The sequence below is a fragment of the Acinonyx jubatus genome, chromosome B3 (genome assembly GCF_027475565.1).
Source record: "Acinonyx jubatus isolate Ajub_Pintada_27869175 chromosome B3, VMU_Ajub_asm_v1.0, whole genome shotgun sequence".
NCBI lineage: Eukaryota > Metazoa > Chordata > Mammalia > Carnivora > Felidae > Acinonyx > Acinonyx jubatus.
In genome coordinates, this window is record NC_069386.1 from 23,780,892 (window position 1) to 23,799,579 (window position 18,688).

The window sequence follows — 18,688 nt, forward strand, 5'->3', positions numbered from 1 at the left end:
CAAATTCAAAACCTAGCTATAGCAATCAAGCTGTAATAAGACAGTGTGGCACTGGCATAACGACAATGCAAGTCCAAAAAATAAAGTCTTATATTTATGGTCAATCATTTCTCAATAATGGTGCCAAGACCATCATAGGTAAACAAGTCTTTTCAACTGGGCTTGGACAACTGGACATCCACAAGCCAAAGAACAAAGCTGGATTCCTACAATGCACAATATGCAAAAATGGATCAAACACCTAAAACTATAAGACACTTACTAGAAAACAAGTGTAAATATTCATGACTTGGATTAGGTAAATTTTTTTTTTTAAAGACATGACACTTGAGGCACCTGGGTGGTTCAGTCAGTTGAGCGACCGACTTTGGCTCAGGTCACGATCTCACGGTTTGTGAGTTCGAGCCCCGCTTCGGGCTCTATGCTGACAGCTCTGAGCCTGGAGCCTGCTTCCAATTCTGTGTCTCCCTCTCTGTCTGCCCCTCCCCCCACTCATGCTCTGTCTCTCTCTCTCAGAAATAAACATTAAGAAAAAAAAAAAGATATGACACCAAAAGCACAAGTCTCAAAAGAAAAAATAGAGAATTTGGACATCACCAAAATTGAAAATTTTTCTGCTTCAAAGAGCGCCATCAAGAAAGTGAAAATACTATCCAAAGAATGGGTGAAAATATTTGCAAGTAATTTATGTGGGTAGGGACTTGCATTTAGAATAAAGAACTCAGCAATAAAAAGAACCCAATTAAAAAATGGGCAAAGGATCTGAATAAACATTTCTCCAAAGATGAACAAATGTCCAAAAAGCACATGAAAAGATGCTCAACATTATTAGTCATTAGGGAAATGTAAATCAAAACCATGAAATACTTCATTCCCACTAGGATGGCTAGAATCAAAATGTCAATAATAAGTGTTGGCCAGGATATAGAGAAATTGGAACTCTTACACACAGTTGGTGGAAATAGTTAACAGCCACTTTGGAAAGGTTTGATACTTCCTTGAGAGGAGTAGGCATATGACTCCGCAATTCACTCCTATGTACATAACCAAGGGAAATAAAAACTTAGGTCCACATAAAAACCTGTACACAAATGTTCATAGTAGTAGTATTTATAATAGCCATAAAGCAGAAATAACACAAATATCCATCAAATGAATGACCAAAATATGGCATATAAATACAATGAAATATTCAGCCATAGAAAGAAATGAAGTACTGATACATGTTGCAACATAGATGCACCTTGAAAACATTGTTCTAAGTGGGAAAAAAAATCATATACAAAGGCCACATATTGCACGATTCCATTGACATGAAATGTCCCAAGTAGGCAAATCTATAGACAGAAAGATTGGCGGTTACCAGGGGCTTTGGTGGGAGGTGGGGGGGTGGGGGTGGGATTGGGGAAGTAGTGAGGGGAGAATAAACAGCCACTCTAATGGGTACAGGAATTTTATTTTTTTTACAGTGATAAAAATGCTTTGTATAAAATGGTGATAGTTGCACAATTTTGTGAATATTCTGAAAGCAACTAATTGCGCACATTAAAATGGTGAATTTTATTGGATGAGGGAGGGTCAACTCTTGCCAAAGAAATCTTCACTATAAATTATCTTCAACTTCTCCATGGATTCTGCTCTTAATTGGCAACTATTGAGAATCTCAGTCTCTCAGGATGTTTTGCATAAGGCTGTCTAGTATCTGTTATCTCAACTTTGCTGAATCCTGATAACCAGCAATGAGGTAAGCTTGGATATCAGAATCCAAGCTGAGGGCAGGACAGGGCCAGGACTGAGAACCAGTCATTTGACTCTGAAGGCTGCACCCTCAACAGCTGTGTACCTTTACCAGTCACATGCTTATCCCATTTTCTATGGTTTCTTAAAGACCAGAAGATAGCTAGGATAATTATTCCACATCCTGCTCAAATGCACTTAAGAATCCTGACTTGATGGTTGACTTGTAGTAATGGTTATGAGGTTCTGGGAAAAACAGGCATTCATCGTGGTGCTTCATTTAGTATAAATGCATAGTATTTGGCAGATTGCTCCTTGATAGACATGAGGAGCTGGCAACAGTGGGATGATGTGATGCCTGCCTCCATCTCCACTGGGAAAGGAATGTGGCCACAGCAAGGCTGCACAGAGGCTTCTCGTTGTCAGAGCACATCCAAAGGGCAGGGCTGGGAAAGTCCCATATTCTTGCTCTCAAGGAATCTGTCCTTTTCATCCTCCCCCTCTCACTAATTTATCTTTCCATGAGTCGAAACACAGCCAGTGATTCTGGGGAGACACTGCCCCAAGGAGAAAGTCCTTCAGTCACAAAACATTAAAATATTCAAAAATAAAAAAATTTTTATTTTTAATGTTTATTTATTTTCGAGAGTCAGAGCGTGAGCGGGGTGGGGGCAGAGAGGGAGACACAGAATCTGAAGCAGGCTCCAAGCTGTCAGCACAGAACCCGACGTGGGGCTCAAACTCAACGAACGATGAGATCATGACTTGGCCGAAGAAGGAGGCTCAACTGACTGAGCCACCCAGGCACCCCTAAAAAAGCCTTTTTTTGGGGGGGAGAAGTGTGAGAAGACAAAGAGGCAGAGGCCACCTTTAGTGAAAAAACAGGAAGCTACATTGAACATTCTATTGCATGCTGAGTCATTTTCAATCATTCACGTAGTGACAAGCTGGTGGAGAGATGATAAAAAACAAAACAAAATCCCATAACCTTTACCATGAATTGGCACACATTCTAGGTAATGGTTATGGGGGGGAAATTCCATTCACCCCTCACTGTTCAAAAAAGAAATGTGCCCCACCATGCTGTGCTACCATGAAAGCGTGGGCTGCTGTGAGGTCACATGAGCACTTTGGGGGTCAATGAAGTTTTTATGGGTGAGGTACTTTTTAAATTTTGGTTTTGAAGGGTATTTGAGAAATATAAAAACGATTAGGCACAAATGTAGATGCTGGGTGGGGATGCAGGGAGAGAAGTGCCCATAATAGAAGGCAAAAGTGGAAAAGTATGTGGGGCTCAGTCTATGGAGGGTTTTAGATGCCAAGCTTGAGGAATATTTCTAATGGGAATAAATTTTGAGGCAGAAGTTATTTAAATAAGCAAAACTGCATTTTAGCAGAATGAAAAAGACTGGAAGAGGTTACAGTCAGGGTGGCTAGTTAGAAAGCTACCAAGAGCAACCAGGTGATTCAATGGACCAGGACCTGAAAGGAAGTAGGATGGAGGAATGAACAGCTGGGAAGATTGGAGGGAAAAGAGCGGATACAAGCTGTGACAACTGAGGGATGAAGGATTTTGGTGACTGGGTTGAAAGTGACCCTTTAAAGGGAGAAACAATAGGTAGAGATGCAAGATTAAGTTTTGGTATTGACTTTGAGATGCCAGAAAGATATCCTGGGGCTAGGGTCTGAACAGAAAATAGGGATTTAGGCAAGAATCTTAAGGAGTCCTTGAGGTTGACCAGAGAGAATTGGGCAAGACAAGAACTTTAATTATAGTATCCATCCAAGATCTGGACAGTATACATCCAACCAAAAAAAGGAACCAAATAACAGGCAAATTAAGTTCAAGTTGTTGGCAAGATTAGAGCCCTTACTGGCAATTCAGGTTATGAGCATTCTTCAGGACAGCATTTTCAGTAGGACAGAAATGGATTAGCAGCATTTCTCACAGACATTTGCATTAAAATCTTTTAGTTTTTTGTTTTTGTTTTTTTTAACAAAAGCCAATCTACTGGATTTGAACAGGGAAGAGGAAAAAGCTTTGGGACTTTGCATTTGACACTCTGTCCTCCCCAGGAAATTCTTTATAAACTAATGACACTGAGTAGAGGAAGACAAGAGGGAGTAAAATAGAAGCTTGTTTTTGAATTCTTTGGTGGCTCAGGGAAGGGGTGGGAGGGGTAGAGATGTTCCTTAAGAAGCTATGGAAGGTAAAAAAGGTGGTAAGGTAAAAAAAAGATAGATTAGATAGATGACAGGATGGATAGATAGATAGCAAGGGGATCAAGACTACAAATAGAGTAGCCTCAGGAAAACAGTCCTTCCTGTAACAGACTATGAAACTGAGAAAAACCCCAAAGGGGCTTAAAACCCCAGCACAGTTGTGTTCTTATAGGAAAGGGAATGACATTGCTAGGTCACAACTATGAATGAATAACATCAGCAGTTCAGTTTGAAGCCTCATTTTCAAGTTGTTTTTTGTTTGGATATTTATCTTTCCTACACAAGTTTGTATCCCCAAATGAGGCTACGGAAGTTGTAATTGTATTTTATCACACAATTAACCACAACCCAGGAAAGTAGTATACAGTATAGGGTCAGGAAATCTAACTCATTTGCTGAAGCTGCCAGGCTCCGGGAAAATTTGGCTTCAAGTTGTATTTTTATATTGCATGTTTGGAATTTTCTAAAATAATAAAATATTAAACACAAAGTTTCCATTTGGAAATTTCATTATTTTAGTTTATGGTTCATTTTGTCCCAGAACTTCTTGGGAGACTGTAGGCTGATTGACAGACAACCAAAATATGTAAGTGTCCAGGCAAAAATGTGCTTTAATAATATGACATTTGGGGTAGAGTAAGTAGTCATTAGTCAAAATTTCTGTTTTCCTCTTCCTTGAGATATTGTTCAGTGGCATTCTGGTAAACAGTAGTGAACAGGAGGCAATGATAAGAAGTGGTAACATGCCCAGGATAATTATTAAGCAAGTGAGAGAGGCTACTATGGACAACCAATGACTTTTTCTCTTAGAATATTTTTAAGGGTAGGTTTATTTTGAACTGTTTGTTAAAAGTCTATTTGATGTGAATTCTATATCTGATAACCTATACTCAATTACCATTCACAGACTTCATACAGATATATTAATACAATTGTAGAACTTCAATACTGTGATAATAGAATTTGAGAACTGAAGAGCACACATTTCTTCACGAATTTATTATAAAATGCCCCCAGAGTATTTTATTTCTCTCCTTCTCACTTTCATTATACACAAGCACATGGATGAGACACTCTTCAAGATAACTGTAGTAGCATGAGAGTCCCTTGCATCAAGGTAGTGTACATACCTTAACAGTGTTCTAAAGGCTGGCCCAGAAAAAAACAAAAAACAAAAACGTTACCTTATCACAAGATGGAAAGCATTATTTTCTTTTTCCACTAAATTATGATGAAAAATGTTACTGCTTTATTTAGCAATATGGTACATAACAGATGTGTTTCAATTACCAAAATAATTAAAATAATCCTCAAAGACATCCTTTTTCCCCTCCAGTGATTTGAAAAGCTGTATTTTTCCTGTCAATTGCAAACAAATCATCAGCTGATCGTAGTCTGTTAAAACAATCATCAAAGCACAAGCTCAGCACATTAGCTGTATGTAGCTTGTAGTAAAAGGATATATCAATATGTTTCTCCTTAGTTAAAAATACATAATCCTTTTATTTTATATTGCAATAAAACAAATTAACACCACAGACACATAAGACTAGAAAGGGGAAACTACTTACTTCTGAACTTCCAGTAATTTAAACGTATTTGTACTTTTCCATAGTACATGAAAGTAATATTTAACACTTACTTTTTGAAGTAAAACTTAATCTTTGGGGATATACAATGTAGATAGGACTTAAGAGTAATAGTTCCATTCATTTCCAGGTCTGCTTAATGTATGATTAGGTAAAACAAGGCACAATAGCCATCCTTTCCATTATGTTGCAACACTGATCATGTGCCTTGATAAAATGGCTGATTAGACAAGATGATGGCAACATGAAGGGAAGACTTTGGATTGTCTATTTAAAATGCAGGTAATAAGTAATTAATAAAAAATTTATTTTAAGTGCACTTTCACATGCTTTGAGTTTATAATAAACAACAAACTTCCTAACTTTCTTGCAACAGGCTTGACTACCATTTCTTTTGGCCAAATGCACTTTTCCCCAGTAAACTTAAAACAACAACAATAACAACAACAACAACAACAACAACAACAACAACAAAATAATCCCTGTCCTTTCATATACTAAGAAAGAGGATTGGCTACTGAAACAGTTCATTGCAAGACACATGAAGACGACATACTGTGGCATGAGTTGTTTTTAATTTGTTGTGCTGTTTCTAAAGTAAAGTTCTGAGGGCTGCAGTTAAAACATTCCAAGTTCTCCCTTCCATCTTTATTGATTTCAAGATTTTGCACAGAAAACTCTTTGGGGACTAGAACAGCAGCAATTGCATCACACTGTTTTCAAGACTTCAAGTTTCAAAGCAAATTGTTTAAAAAAAAAAAAAAAAAAGCACAGTTCCTGATTTGAGTTAGATACAGGGACAAAATAGCACATACTTGAAGGTTACACAGTCTACAAATGGTGGTAATATTTTCCTTGGGAGAGTAGTTTTGTTGGTATATATTTTTTAAATACTCAAAAAGGCTCAACCTCAAGCAGTAATAAACACAAGCAAAAGTGATTTAACCCTTAAAATAAATATTCAGAAAAACCTCTCTGTACATACAAGTGAAAGAATAAGTAACACTTTCACACCAAAAAAAAAAAAAAATAATAATAATAATAATAAAGGATTTGTTCATATAAGTAGCTGAAATCTGCTGTTCCAGCCCATATATCCCCAATAAAGAAGGGAGGCACAGACATAGGTGACTACTGTGGTTCACTATCTTACAGCCTTTTTGTACTGGGACACTATCACCACCAATTTTATCCCTCTTGTTATATGTATTAAAATTTTAAATTTTTTTTTTTCTTTTTTCATTTTTTTTTTCTTCTTCTTCTTCTTCTTTTTTTTTTTTACAGCATGCCAAATCCTTTGGCATAAGTGATGGCCTTCAACAATCTTTCTTTAAGTTTTTCTTTGCTTGAATATTCCGGCAGTAAAAGGACATTAAAGCAAGTATGAGATGTAGGTAACCTAAAGAGAGAGGAGGGGAAAAGGTAGGAAAATAAATCATGGAGAATACGCCCAGTACTAAATGATCCTACTTTTAGATGGTATATATAGTTGAGATGGTTTGCAATGCAGACTATACATTAATGCAACTCACAAAGATAAACTTTTTGCTTTTCCTGTGCAACTGCCAAGTATCAGTTTATTTAATACTAATGCTGCTGCTGCTGCTGACTGATGATAACACTGCATTCACTAAGCTATTATGACATCCCAGATATTGTTTTAGGTATTTAACTGTTATATCTATTTTAACTAAATCTTCTCACAATAAACCTACAGAGGAAGTATTATCCCCACTACAGAGCCGACATCACTGAGAACTTACTCTAAAATGGAGATAATATTCAAACCCAGTCAACCCAGTTTTCAAGATTTCAAAGTCTGTGTTCTTTAATGCTAATCAGAAATATTCTTGGCCATATGACTACATCAATGACTTGTAACAAATATAAGTAAATTAACGTTAAAGCCATCATACAGCAAATAATGTGGACTACTAATAGAAATTTTTCTATACGTTTAAACCCTTAAATAGGTTACTGTATGTATGATTCTTATTCAAAAAAAATGTTAACTTCTATAATGAAGAGAGAATAAAATCAAATGTCAAGATTATGAAATTGGATTCAAATGTCAACATTATGAAATCTAGTGCCGAACAATTTTCTTAGCCTCAACTTAACCATCCTAAATAGATTACATACTATGGGTGTTCAATTAAAAAACTGTGAAATTAAAAGCTGAGTGATTCGTAACAATATGTAAAATTCCAAATCAAGTGAGCCCTGTAATAATTTTGAACTAGGCCACTGTTTTAAAAATTTCCTCAAACAGTAACAGCAAAATATTCTCTGAACTAATGTTTCATGTGATTTGGAGAGTTCTATATAAAATTGTAAAAGTGCTCAGAAGCTACTGGACAGTTCACATATGTGTGATATGGAATGTAAGGTTTCTGGTATATAGTCACAATTTAATAATTACCTTTCTGTGTCTGGGCCATTTTTGGCTATAATCATCTTTAATTTTCCTAGTCCACCCACAGGTGCTCTGTCTGTGCCTGTTGTAAACTGCAAGAAGAGTCTTTTCTGCTCATCTGTAAATGAATGAACAATTTCCCAGAACTCCCTAAGGAGAAAAGATAGAATACTGATTTTAGTTTGGAATTCATTTACAACTAACACTAATATGAGTTTATGACTTATTAAAACCGTATTAGGGAGATGAACTGGAAGTTAATATCAGAAACCCTAAACTCCTGGTAATTTAGGATCTATGGATTACTTATGCAAATTTATCTTAAGGAAACAGTTTTAAAATCATATTATTTACAACATTAACCGGCAAACCCAAGTGTCCAATAGGAAATAATTATGTAAACTACGGTATACTCACAGTATATAATCAGGAATCAGTAAAGTAATCAGTAAAGACAAAATCCAAAACCCAAATCCTGTTAAATGAAAGTAAGTGAAAAGAAATACTCTAAAAAATTAACTCCAGATGTCTTTGGGTATATATATTTTTATTTATTGCCCTCCACACCTGACTTCCTTATTCTCTTTGTCTACCCTTACCTTACTTAATTTTGGGCATTGGGGGTGAGGAAAGGTGATAAGAGATTAAGGACAAAATAAAAAGAAACACACACACCCCTAATAGTAGTAATACAAAAACATACTTTTATATAAACTAGAACATTTTTGACTTTACGTGTTGTGGAAGTGGGGATGGAGGATAATTTTTTTTTTAATTTTTAAAAAAATATTTATTTTTGAGAGAGAGAGACAGAGAGAGAGAGAGAGAGAGAAAGAGAGAAGAAAGAGAGAGAGAAAGAGAAGGGCAAAGAAAGAGGGAATCCAAAGCAGGCTCCAGGCTCTGAGCTGTCAGCACAGAGCCCTATGTGAGGCTTGTGCTCACAAACAATGAGATCATGATCTGAGCTGAAGTCAGACACAACTGACTGAGCCACCCAGGCGCCCCTGGAGGACACTACTTACATGCAATTATTTTAAGAGAATGATTTGGTCCCTGGCATTCCTAAAACCTATGTGATAAAATTCATGTTGTTATAATCACTCTAAAAACAAAATGGGGGCGCCTGGGTGGCTCAGTCGTTTGGGCGTCCGACTCCGACTTCAGCTTAGGTCATGATCTCACGGCTTGTGGGTTCAAGCCCTGTGTCAGGCTCTGGGCTGACAGCTCAGAGCCTGGAGCCTGCTTCAGATTCTGTGTCTCCCTCTCTCTCTGCCCCTCCCCCACTCATGCTCTATCTCTGAAAAATAAACATTAAAAAAAAAAAAAAAAAAAATGTAGCTCATTAAAAGCAATCTTGGCATACTTGTTCGAATAATGAGATATCCATAAATTTAACATATATACTAATTCTCAGCTAAAAAAAATTAAAATGTTTTTTTAAATTGATCGAAGAGTACATTTTAATATTTATTTGAAAGGCTCTTTCCAGAATCTTAGCAGAAAAGATCACACTCCCTACACATATAATTATAATTCCAGTTTTCGATATTCTAATATTCCAGGATACAATTTCTATTATCAAAATGCTGGCATTTTTGTTGGTGCAATGCCAATACTTCTGACACAGGTTAGCAGCTTTATTAGACTTCTTGGCTCCCTTCAAAGTCTTCCTACTTTTTTCCCTGACACTCTTAACATCCTCCCTAGCCCTCCGTCCCAGTAAACTTCCCACTCCCCTAGAGAAAACAATAAAGAACTACATCGTAACAACAGGAAATTAGACACGGAACTTGCAGGTGCATCTTTCAGGAACAGCTAAAATCACCCCACAGTTTAGATCATCACTTTTGGTTGGCTGACAAGAAAAAATAAGTTTCCTATAGCCTAGAGCTCTCTGTCAGGGCAGAATAGGTATCCTGCACACTACAAGGAACCAGTCATACCTAAAAAGGCAGATACAAAGGTATCCTTATCAGCATGGCTTCTTATTTATTTGGTTCTTTCTAAAAAATAGGAATTTAAAATATTGGAGTTACCATCAGTTTATATAATGAAAACACTTATTGACAAAATTCTTCTCTTAGTGTTATGTTCTATATTAAAATTCTGGTTAGGAATGCAACTATTTAGATAACCAAACATGAAAGAGAGGCTTCTGCAGTTCTTCCTTAAGTGGTGGCTGCATGGATCACATCTCATTTATATCTCCTTAAACCTATTCAGATCAAAAATGAGAGAAAATCTGATAGAAACACTCATAACCTATGCTTAGATTAAAACCAGGAAAACAGAGCAGCAAACTCCCAACTGACATATCAGCTGGAGTACGAACACCTGAGCCCAAACTAGCAGAGTCCAGCAGGAGCACTATGGAAGAGGGGGGTGTACAGAAGAATAACACAGGTTACAGTTCACCCCAGAAGGGCAGAGCCCCACCCCAAGAGTGAACTACTAAGGATAGGTAAGAGCACTGGCAACAAAGTGGCTAATAGGAAGGGTCTTAGAAAAGTATCAGGGATTATAAATGACAGGCATGCTACCTGGAAGGGATGGGGAGCACCCTGGGAGGCATAAGTGTCCCTTGAAAGTAGCTTCTGGTTATAAAGGGATGGAAGCAGGAATGCCTGGGTGGCTCAGTTGGTTGAACGTCCGATTTCAGCTCAGGTCATGACCTCACACGGCTTGTGAGAGTTCGAGCCCCGCATTGGGCTCTGTGCTGATAGCTCAGAGCCTGGAGCCTGCTTCGGATTCTGTGTTTCCCTCTCTCTCTGGTGCTAAACAACTCTCATTCTGTCTCTGTCTCACTCAAAAATAAATAAACATTGAAAAAGAAAAAAAAAAACTAAAAAAAAAAAATAATAAAAGGGATGGAAGCAGCTAATGAAAAAGGTCCTAATTAAACAAGATGGAACTGAAGAATCAGAAGGTGGTAGGCCACATAACCATGTATTAAAGAAATTGCACAACAGTAAAAGAGGGACTATTCGATCAAAAGACCACTAAAGCCACCCAAACTTCTCTCTACTCCCCCATGATATCTACTAATAGGTCAGAAAAATCCAACCAATAGAAACATAAATGAGAAAAACATAATTCCAAAGTCCAAATAAAGATATTATGAAACAAGTATAACAAATAAGAAGCTAAATTCCTAGCAGAAAAAATGTATTCTTGAAAAATTCAGTTGTGAAGAATGCAAACTGTGTAATTCCCACATTCCAATATGAAGATAGAAAAGAACACCATTAATCAGAAATACAAAGATCAGGAATGAACAAATCTGAAACAGAAATGGGAATACTCAAACATACTCAAGAAATATGAACATAAATTTGGAAACAGAAGGTTAATATATAAGGTGACCAAAGGAGAAACAGCACAGACAACATTTCTACTAGGGACACAGAGATCAGAAACAAAAGAACAAGAAAAATGAATTTAAAAAACTAAACAAACAAAAAAACCCCACAAAAAACAAAAACAAAACAAAGAAAAACCTAAAGAAATATGCACCAAAGCAGAATACAGAAAAAGATTACTATTTTTAACTACATAAACATAAAAGCTTTTACTTGGCAAAAAACAAAAACAAAAACAAAAACCTAAGCAAAGTCAAAAGATAAACTCGTAAAAATATATTTGCAAATTTATTAGGGTTAAACAGCTAATCTAACATATAAAGTTTCTAAAAACAAAGAAAATAACCAATAACTGAGCAGGAAAAGGAGTAAGACTATAAAGAATACAAATAGCTCCTAAGTACAAGAAAAGATGCCCATTCTCATACATATTGAGGAAAACACAAATTACCATTTCTTAACTGGCAGACAGGTAAACATCAGAGTTTAAACACCACACTGGATTTGGGAAACTGTAGGAAAAGGGATACTCATATATTGCTGGTGGGAGTACAAAACTTTGTAATTACTGTGAAGGAGAATTTGGCATTACCTAGCAAAAAAACACATGTATCTACAATTTGATATAACAATCCCATTTTTAGCAATTAAATGATACCCATACATACATATGGAATAATCCATGTATGATGATTCATTGTCACATTATTTCTAATAGCAAAAGGTTAGAAATAAACACTATGTCCTAATAATCTATACTGCTTTCACACAATGATAGTATTTAGCCATACGATTTCTTATAAAATGGCTTATTTCAGACCTCGAGTTAAGAATGCTCAAGGGTGACCTAAAAATTTCAAAATGTAATGAGGTGATGTTAAAAGCATACCAAAACTAAGCTGTTTGAATATCACTAAGAATAATGAATGTGAAACACACTCAACATATAAAAGTCCATGAGTTCATAACAATATTCAGAAAAAATCCAAAAAACAAAACGAAACAAATTCACCCCACCAATTAAAATCCAAACTCATTTGTCATCACTGAATTATATCAACTCCTTACTCTAAAATATTTAATACATTTTATTATGCCTTTTCAGTAGAACTGTTTCTCAAGGTAATCAAATAGCAACCATTGATGAGGAAAAAGAATGGCAGGTATATATGTAGAATGAACAGAAAAAATTTTTTTTCCTAAATCACCATTTTGCAACCCCCAGTGAAACAATGGATTCAGGCAAGAATACTGATACTAAAAATTAGAAGAGAGACAGATAGGAGGTTTTGGGACAATGATGGTGGCAGAAACACAGTTATTTTGTTTTTGCTTTTCTTTCCACTCTTCCTAATCTTAATCTCTCCCATAAAATCAGAACTAAGTGGATGACAAAAGAGAAGACCTACAGAGAGCACCTATAAAACTAGGTAACAAGATATCCCCCATAAATCCTTGCGTGTAAGTGAAAAGGAACACCACTGACACTACAAGACCTGGCTGGTATCGGTGTCAGTGGGTGAAGAAGCAGAAGGAAGACAACTGCATTTCTTACAGCCCTGAGAACAATGGGACCTCAAAAACACCAACCCACTGGAAATCACATGTTAGTCTGAGAATAGCAGCTCAAAGAGTTATCCAATACAAGGGATCATGATACAGTGAAAGGTCTGGGCCTTTAAAGCTCTTGAACACTAAAATTCTTTTTTAAACTGAGGAGAGACTGCTGGACATAGGTCCAAATTGACCAAATCAAGAAAAAAAAACAAACAATAAAAAGTCAAATAAATGGGAAGAGTAGAATAGGTAAGAAAATGCAAGATCATACATATATACATATACATATATGTATATATTTTTATCATTTTGCAAAAGTAAAATGTACAGAGCCTTCCTGAAGCATGAAAAGCTGCCTGGCCTATCTCTCCCTCTTGCAAATATGACAAAACTCATTCCACTTAAAAGTAATGAGCAACAGGAAAAAAATCACAAACACTAAAAAGAGCTGTTACTAGAGAGAGAATAGTGTGTGTGTGTGCGCGCACACACAAGAATGATGTCTCTATAGAGAATAAAGTGCACTGAAAGATCCGCTAACAAAGATCCGCAGGAAGAGCCCTCCAGCCCCATGGGCCTAAGACATCATGCAACTCGGCCTAGTGAAGCAGCTCATTTCAGCCCCCTCAAACAACACCATCATGTATTGGGAGCCCCCATGGAATGATATAAATAAAGCAGACAGGAATAGTGCCACAACTCTGGAAAACTAAATTTGTCACTGGAACCACAACTCACAAAATGTTTCACTTGTGAAATAATAGAAAAATCTCAGGAAAGAAACAGAAGTTAAAATAATAATAATAAAAAAATGAGCTAAATGTAAATTATAGAACTGAAAAATACAATAAGAGAAAAATACCGGATGGGATCAATAGTAAAGATGACAGAGAATAATAAACCGAACAAGAGAGAAAACAGAGAAACAAAAACAACAGAAACTCAGGTTCATGTGGAACAATATCAAATTATTAGAGGCCCAGAAAGAAAAAGAGATTGGAGCTGAAAAAGTATTTGAAGAAACGGCCAAAACCTTACCATGTTGGGCAAAAGACACAAACCCACAAATTCAAGAAGCTGAACAAACTTCAAAAAGCTTAAACAAAACTATTCTTCAGGAATAAAGGGGAAGTAAAGACATCCCTAGACAAAGGAAAATTAAAAGAAAATGCCATCAATAGACCTGTCTTTGAAGAATGACTGAAAGAAAGTGACAAAATATGGACTCTTGAAGCAAATGGAAAGAAGAATGGAAATGACAGAAGAAATGTAAGTAACATACAACAGAATACTATTCTCATGAGTTTTGTAAATCAAATGTGATGACTGATACAAAAATTGTAACAGCATTAATAGTCAAGATAATTTTTAAAAGTGAGGAAAGAAACCTAAATGGAAGCAAGGTTTCCATACTTCACTGGAAGTGATGTTATCCACTTTCACATATGTACAGTGTAATATCACAGCAACCAGGAAGAACACTATATAAACAATATACCCCAATAAACACTAAAAGTAAATCAAGAGGGAATCTTAAAATATGCTCAAGTAACTAAATAATCCATGGAAGGCAAAAAGATAGAAACAAGCAATCACAAAGAGGAACAGAAAACAAATGGTAGATGTAAGCCCTAACCTATTAGTAATTACCTTAAATATGAACTGTCTAAATTTGCCAATTATAAGGCAAACTGACAGAGTAGACTAAAAAACAAACAAACAAACAAAAAAAAAACCAAACAAACTTTGTGCTATTTCTAAGAAATTCATTTTGAATTCAGCAACAGGTTGAAAGTACAATGACAGAAAAAGATATCATGCAAACTTAAAAAAAACAGGAACTGTTATATTCATATTAGATTCAGAGCACAGAAAATTTCAAGATACAAAGAGTGACCTTATATAATGATAAAAAGACCAGTCCACCAATAACGTATGATTCTAAATGGGTATGTACGAAAAAATGTTAAAAACTGAAAAAAGATATGCACCAAATTTCAGAGCCTCAAAATACATGAAGGAAAAAAAAAGGGGAAAGGAGAAAGACATGTACCAGAAAGAGACCTACAGAAATATGCTCCACTGATTTTTGACATATGTGAAAAAAGTAATTCACTGGAGGAAAGATAAAGTAGTAAATCTAGAATATGCACACGGAGCTCTCAAACTCAACAGTAAAAAAAAAAAAAAAAAAAAAAAAAAAGTCAGGTGCACTCTTGGCATTTATCATAGAAATGAAAATTTATGTTTACCTAAAAAAATCACATGATTATTCATAGCAACTTTATTCATAATGGCTTTAGAAGCTTTTCTGAAGTCTGAAGTCTTTCAACAAGCAAATGGCTAAAAAGACTGGTAAATCCATAGCAAAGGAATAAACACTACTCGGCAATAAAAAGAAACAGATTATTGATAGTGAAAAAATCTGGATGACTTTCAAGGCTGAGTAAAAAAAGCCAATCCCAAAAGGTGACACATTATATGTGATTCACTTAATACAACATTCTCGAAATGACAAACTTAAACAGAGAACAGATTAGTGGTTGTCAGGGATTAGGGACTAGAGTGAGGACAGGGTAACGGTAGGAGTGTGACTGACTTATATATAAAAGATCAACAGAAGGAATTCTTGTGGTGACAGAACTTTTCTGTATCTTAACCGTATTCTAGTTGTGATATTATACTAATGTTTTATAAAGACTTCCATTGAGGGAAACACGGTAAAGTATACACAGGGTCTGTGTGATTTCTTAACAACTATATGCCAAATTACATGATCTCACAATAAAAAGTTTAATTAAAAGGAAAGTGTTGGGGCACCTGGGTAACTCAGTCTGTTAAGTGTCCAATTTGATTTCAGCTCAGGTCATAATCTCAGGGTTGAGACTGAGTTCCATGCTGGGCATGGAGCCCGCTTGAGATTCTGACACTCCCCCGTTTGCTCACATGTGCATGCACTCTCTTTCTCTTTCTCTCTCTCACACATACGCACAAAAAAATGTGTTAAAGAAGATTAACAGATGAGTAGGTTTGGGAGTAAAGAAAATCAGTAGAGACAAAGAGGCACATCACCTAATAATGGTAAAGGATCAATCCACCAAGAAGACATCCACCAAGAAGACGTACTGAGGTTCAGAGTGTATGCACCAATCAAAAAATATTTAAGATACATAAAGTAAAAACTGATAGAGCTGAAAGGAGGAATGAACAAATCTACCATTATGGAGCATTCAAGACCCTTGTCTCTGAGCAACTAATAGAAAATCTGCAAAATCATCAATTAACAGAATCTACATCAACATTTATAGAACATTCCACCTATCAACACAGAATTCACAAATTCAAAAGCATTGGGGAGTCACGAAGATTAAGTTCTCTTATTATGAAGAATCAAACTAGAAATCAGTAACAGAGGAAAATATTAAAAAACACTGGAAATTAAACAACATAATTTTATTTAAATAATGTCTGAAGAAAAAGTCTCAAAATAAATTCTAAAAAATACATAGGGAAAAAAATGAAAATCAAATATATTAAGAATATGGGATACAGCTAAAGCAAAGGTGAGGGAGAATAAAATTTAAAGCACTAAATGATTACATCAGAAAAGAGGAAAGGTTTCTAATCAATCACTGTTTCTATCCTCAATAACCTAGAACAAAAAGAGCAAACTAAACCAAAATAAGGAAGGAAGTAATAAACAGCAGAAATCAATGAAACTGAAAGCAGGAAAACAACAAAGAAATAAAAGCTGGCTTTTCAATATAATCAGTAAATTCAACAAATCTCTCAAGCAAGACTAACAAGTTCAAAAAAGAAAAACAAGCAAATTATCACTATGAGGAATTAAAATGGGTATGATCAGTTCAGATCTGCAGACATCAAAAGGACAAAAAGGGAATATTAAGAATTCTGCACACATAAATTTGACAACTTAAAAATAAAATGGATCAACTCCTTGAATAACACAAACTATCACAACCCACCCAATATGAAAGAAAACTTTAACAGTTCTACAAACATTAAACAAACTGAATTTGAAATTAAAACACTCCCCAAAAAGGATATTTCTAGGCCAAGATGGTTTCATTGGAGAATTCTACCAAACATTTAAGAAATAATTAGTACCACTTGAACACAATCCTTTCCTAGAGAGCAGAACACTTTTCAACTCAATCATGAGGCCAGAATTAACCCTGATGTTAAAACCAGACCAAGACAACATAAAACACCAAAACTACAGACCAGTATCTCTCATGAACTTAAACACAAAAATCACCAAACAGTTAGCAAGTCCAATTTGACAATAACTAAATGGAAATGACTCAGATACACAATGGTGGTTCAATAATGGAAAATCCATTAATGTAATGTGCCATATCAAATAGAGGATAAAGAAAAGTTATTATATCAACCAACAGAAAAAGCATCTGACAAAAACCAAAAGCCTATATATAATAAAACTCAACAAGCAAGGTACAGAGGGGAGCTTCCTTGAATTTGTAGAGCACTTACTACACTAATATAAAGCTTAATAAAGATAAATGCTTTCTCCTAAATCTGAGAACAAGGCAAGGTTTTCATCACTTTTATTACTCCTATTTGGCATTGTGTTAAAAGTTCTAGGCAGCATAATAAGGCAGGAAAAATGAATAAAAGGCATAAACATTTAAAAAGAAGCAGCACAAACTATCCCTATTTACAGATGACACGACTACACAGAAGGCCCCAAGTGATCTCAATAAAAAAAAAAACAAAAAAACCCTTCTAAAATAAGTGAGTTCAGCAAGATCAAAAGATATATGACCAACATGTAAAAAATCAATTACATCTGACTATACTACCAACATACGGAAACAAAAATTAAAAATACAATACCATTAAAAAAAATAAAAACACCATTTACAATCACTACAAAGGAAATCACACATTTAGGATAAATCAAACAAAACATGTATAAAATGTGTATGTTGAAAATTACAGAATACTGATGAAAGGAATAAAAAATAAATGGGGAGCTATACCATAGCTGAAGAGTCAACACAGTAAAAATGTCATTTCTCCCCAATGTGATCTCAGTGTTAACTCCTATCAAAATCTCATCAAGGTTTTTTTGTAGGCACAAAGTGAATATAAAATTTATAGGGAAAAGCAGAGTAGCTAACATATGGAAAAGGCAAGAAATCTTTCACTTAAAATTGGAGTAAGCACTCCATCTGATGTTAATACTTACTATTTACCTGTACTAATAGTGTAGTATTGACAGAGGGATGAAGAGGCACACAGATCAAGGGAGAATATAGAATTCAGGATTCAGACAAACATTACAAACTGATTTTTGACAAAGATGAAAAAACAGTTCTTCAGGAAAGGAAGGATAGCCTTTTCAATAAATTGTATGGGAACAAATGGGCATCTACAGGCAAAAAAGAGAATCTTGACTTGAATCTCACATATAAAAATCAACTAAAAATGGACCACAGATTTCAATATAATATGTAAAACTTTAAAATTTTAGGGAAAAAGAAAAAAAAAGAAAATCTTCAGGACCTAAGGCTGGCCAAGAGTTTTAGGTCTGACTTGACAAAAAGTATGATCCAGGGGCGCCTGGGTGGCTCAGTCGGTTGGGCGTCCGACTTAAGCTTAGGTCATGATCTCACAGTCTGTGAGTTTGAGCCCTGCGTCGGACTCTATGCTGACAGCTCAGAGCCTGGAGCCTGTTTCAGATTCTGTGTCTCCCTCTCTCTCTGATCCTCCCCGTTCATGCTCTGTCTCAAGAAATAAATAAAAATGTTAAAAAAATAAAA

The 18,688-nt window shown here is 35.5% G+C and overlaps 1 protein-coding gene across 12 annotated transcripts in view; it reads right to left on the minus strand.

Annotated features, from left to right (window-relative positions):
• Positions 1-3,485: 3,485 nt before the first annotated feature.
• UBE3A (ubiquitin protein ligase E3A) overlaps positions 3,486-18,688 on the minus strand; it is a 92,278-nt gene continuing 77,075 nt past the window's right edge. For all 12 annotated transcript variants that reach the window (XM_015064089.3, XM_015064088.3, XM_015064086.3 and 9 more), the window contains 2 exons: positions 7,972-8,115; positions 3,486-6,948 (listed from right to left, as the gene is read on the minus strand). In XM_015064089.3, coding sequence (XP_014919575.1) covers positions 6,828-6,948; positions 7,972-8,115 — 265 coding nt within the window. In that variant the 3' untranslated portion in view covers positions 3,486-6,827. The remainder of the gene's footprint in view (positions 6,949-7,971; positions 8,116-18,688) is intronic.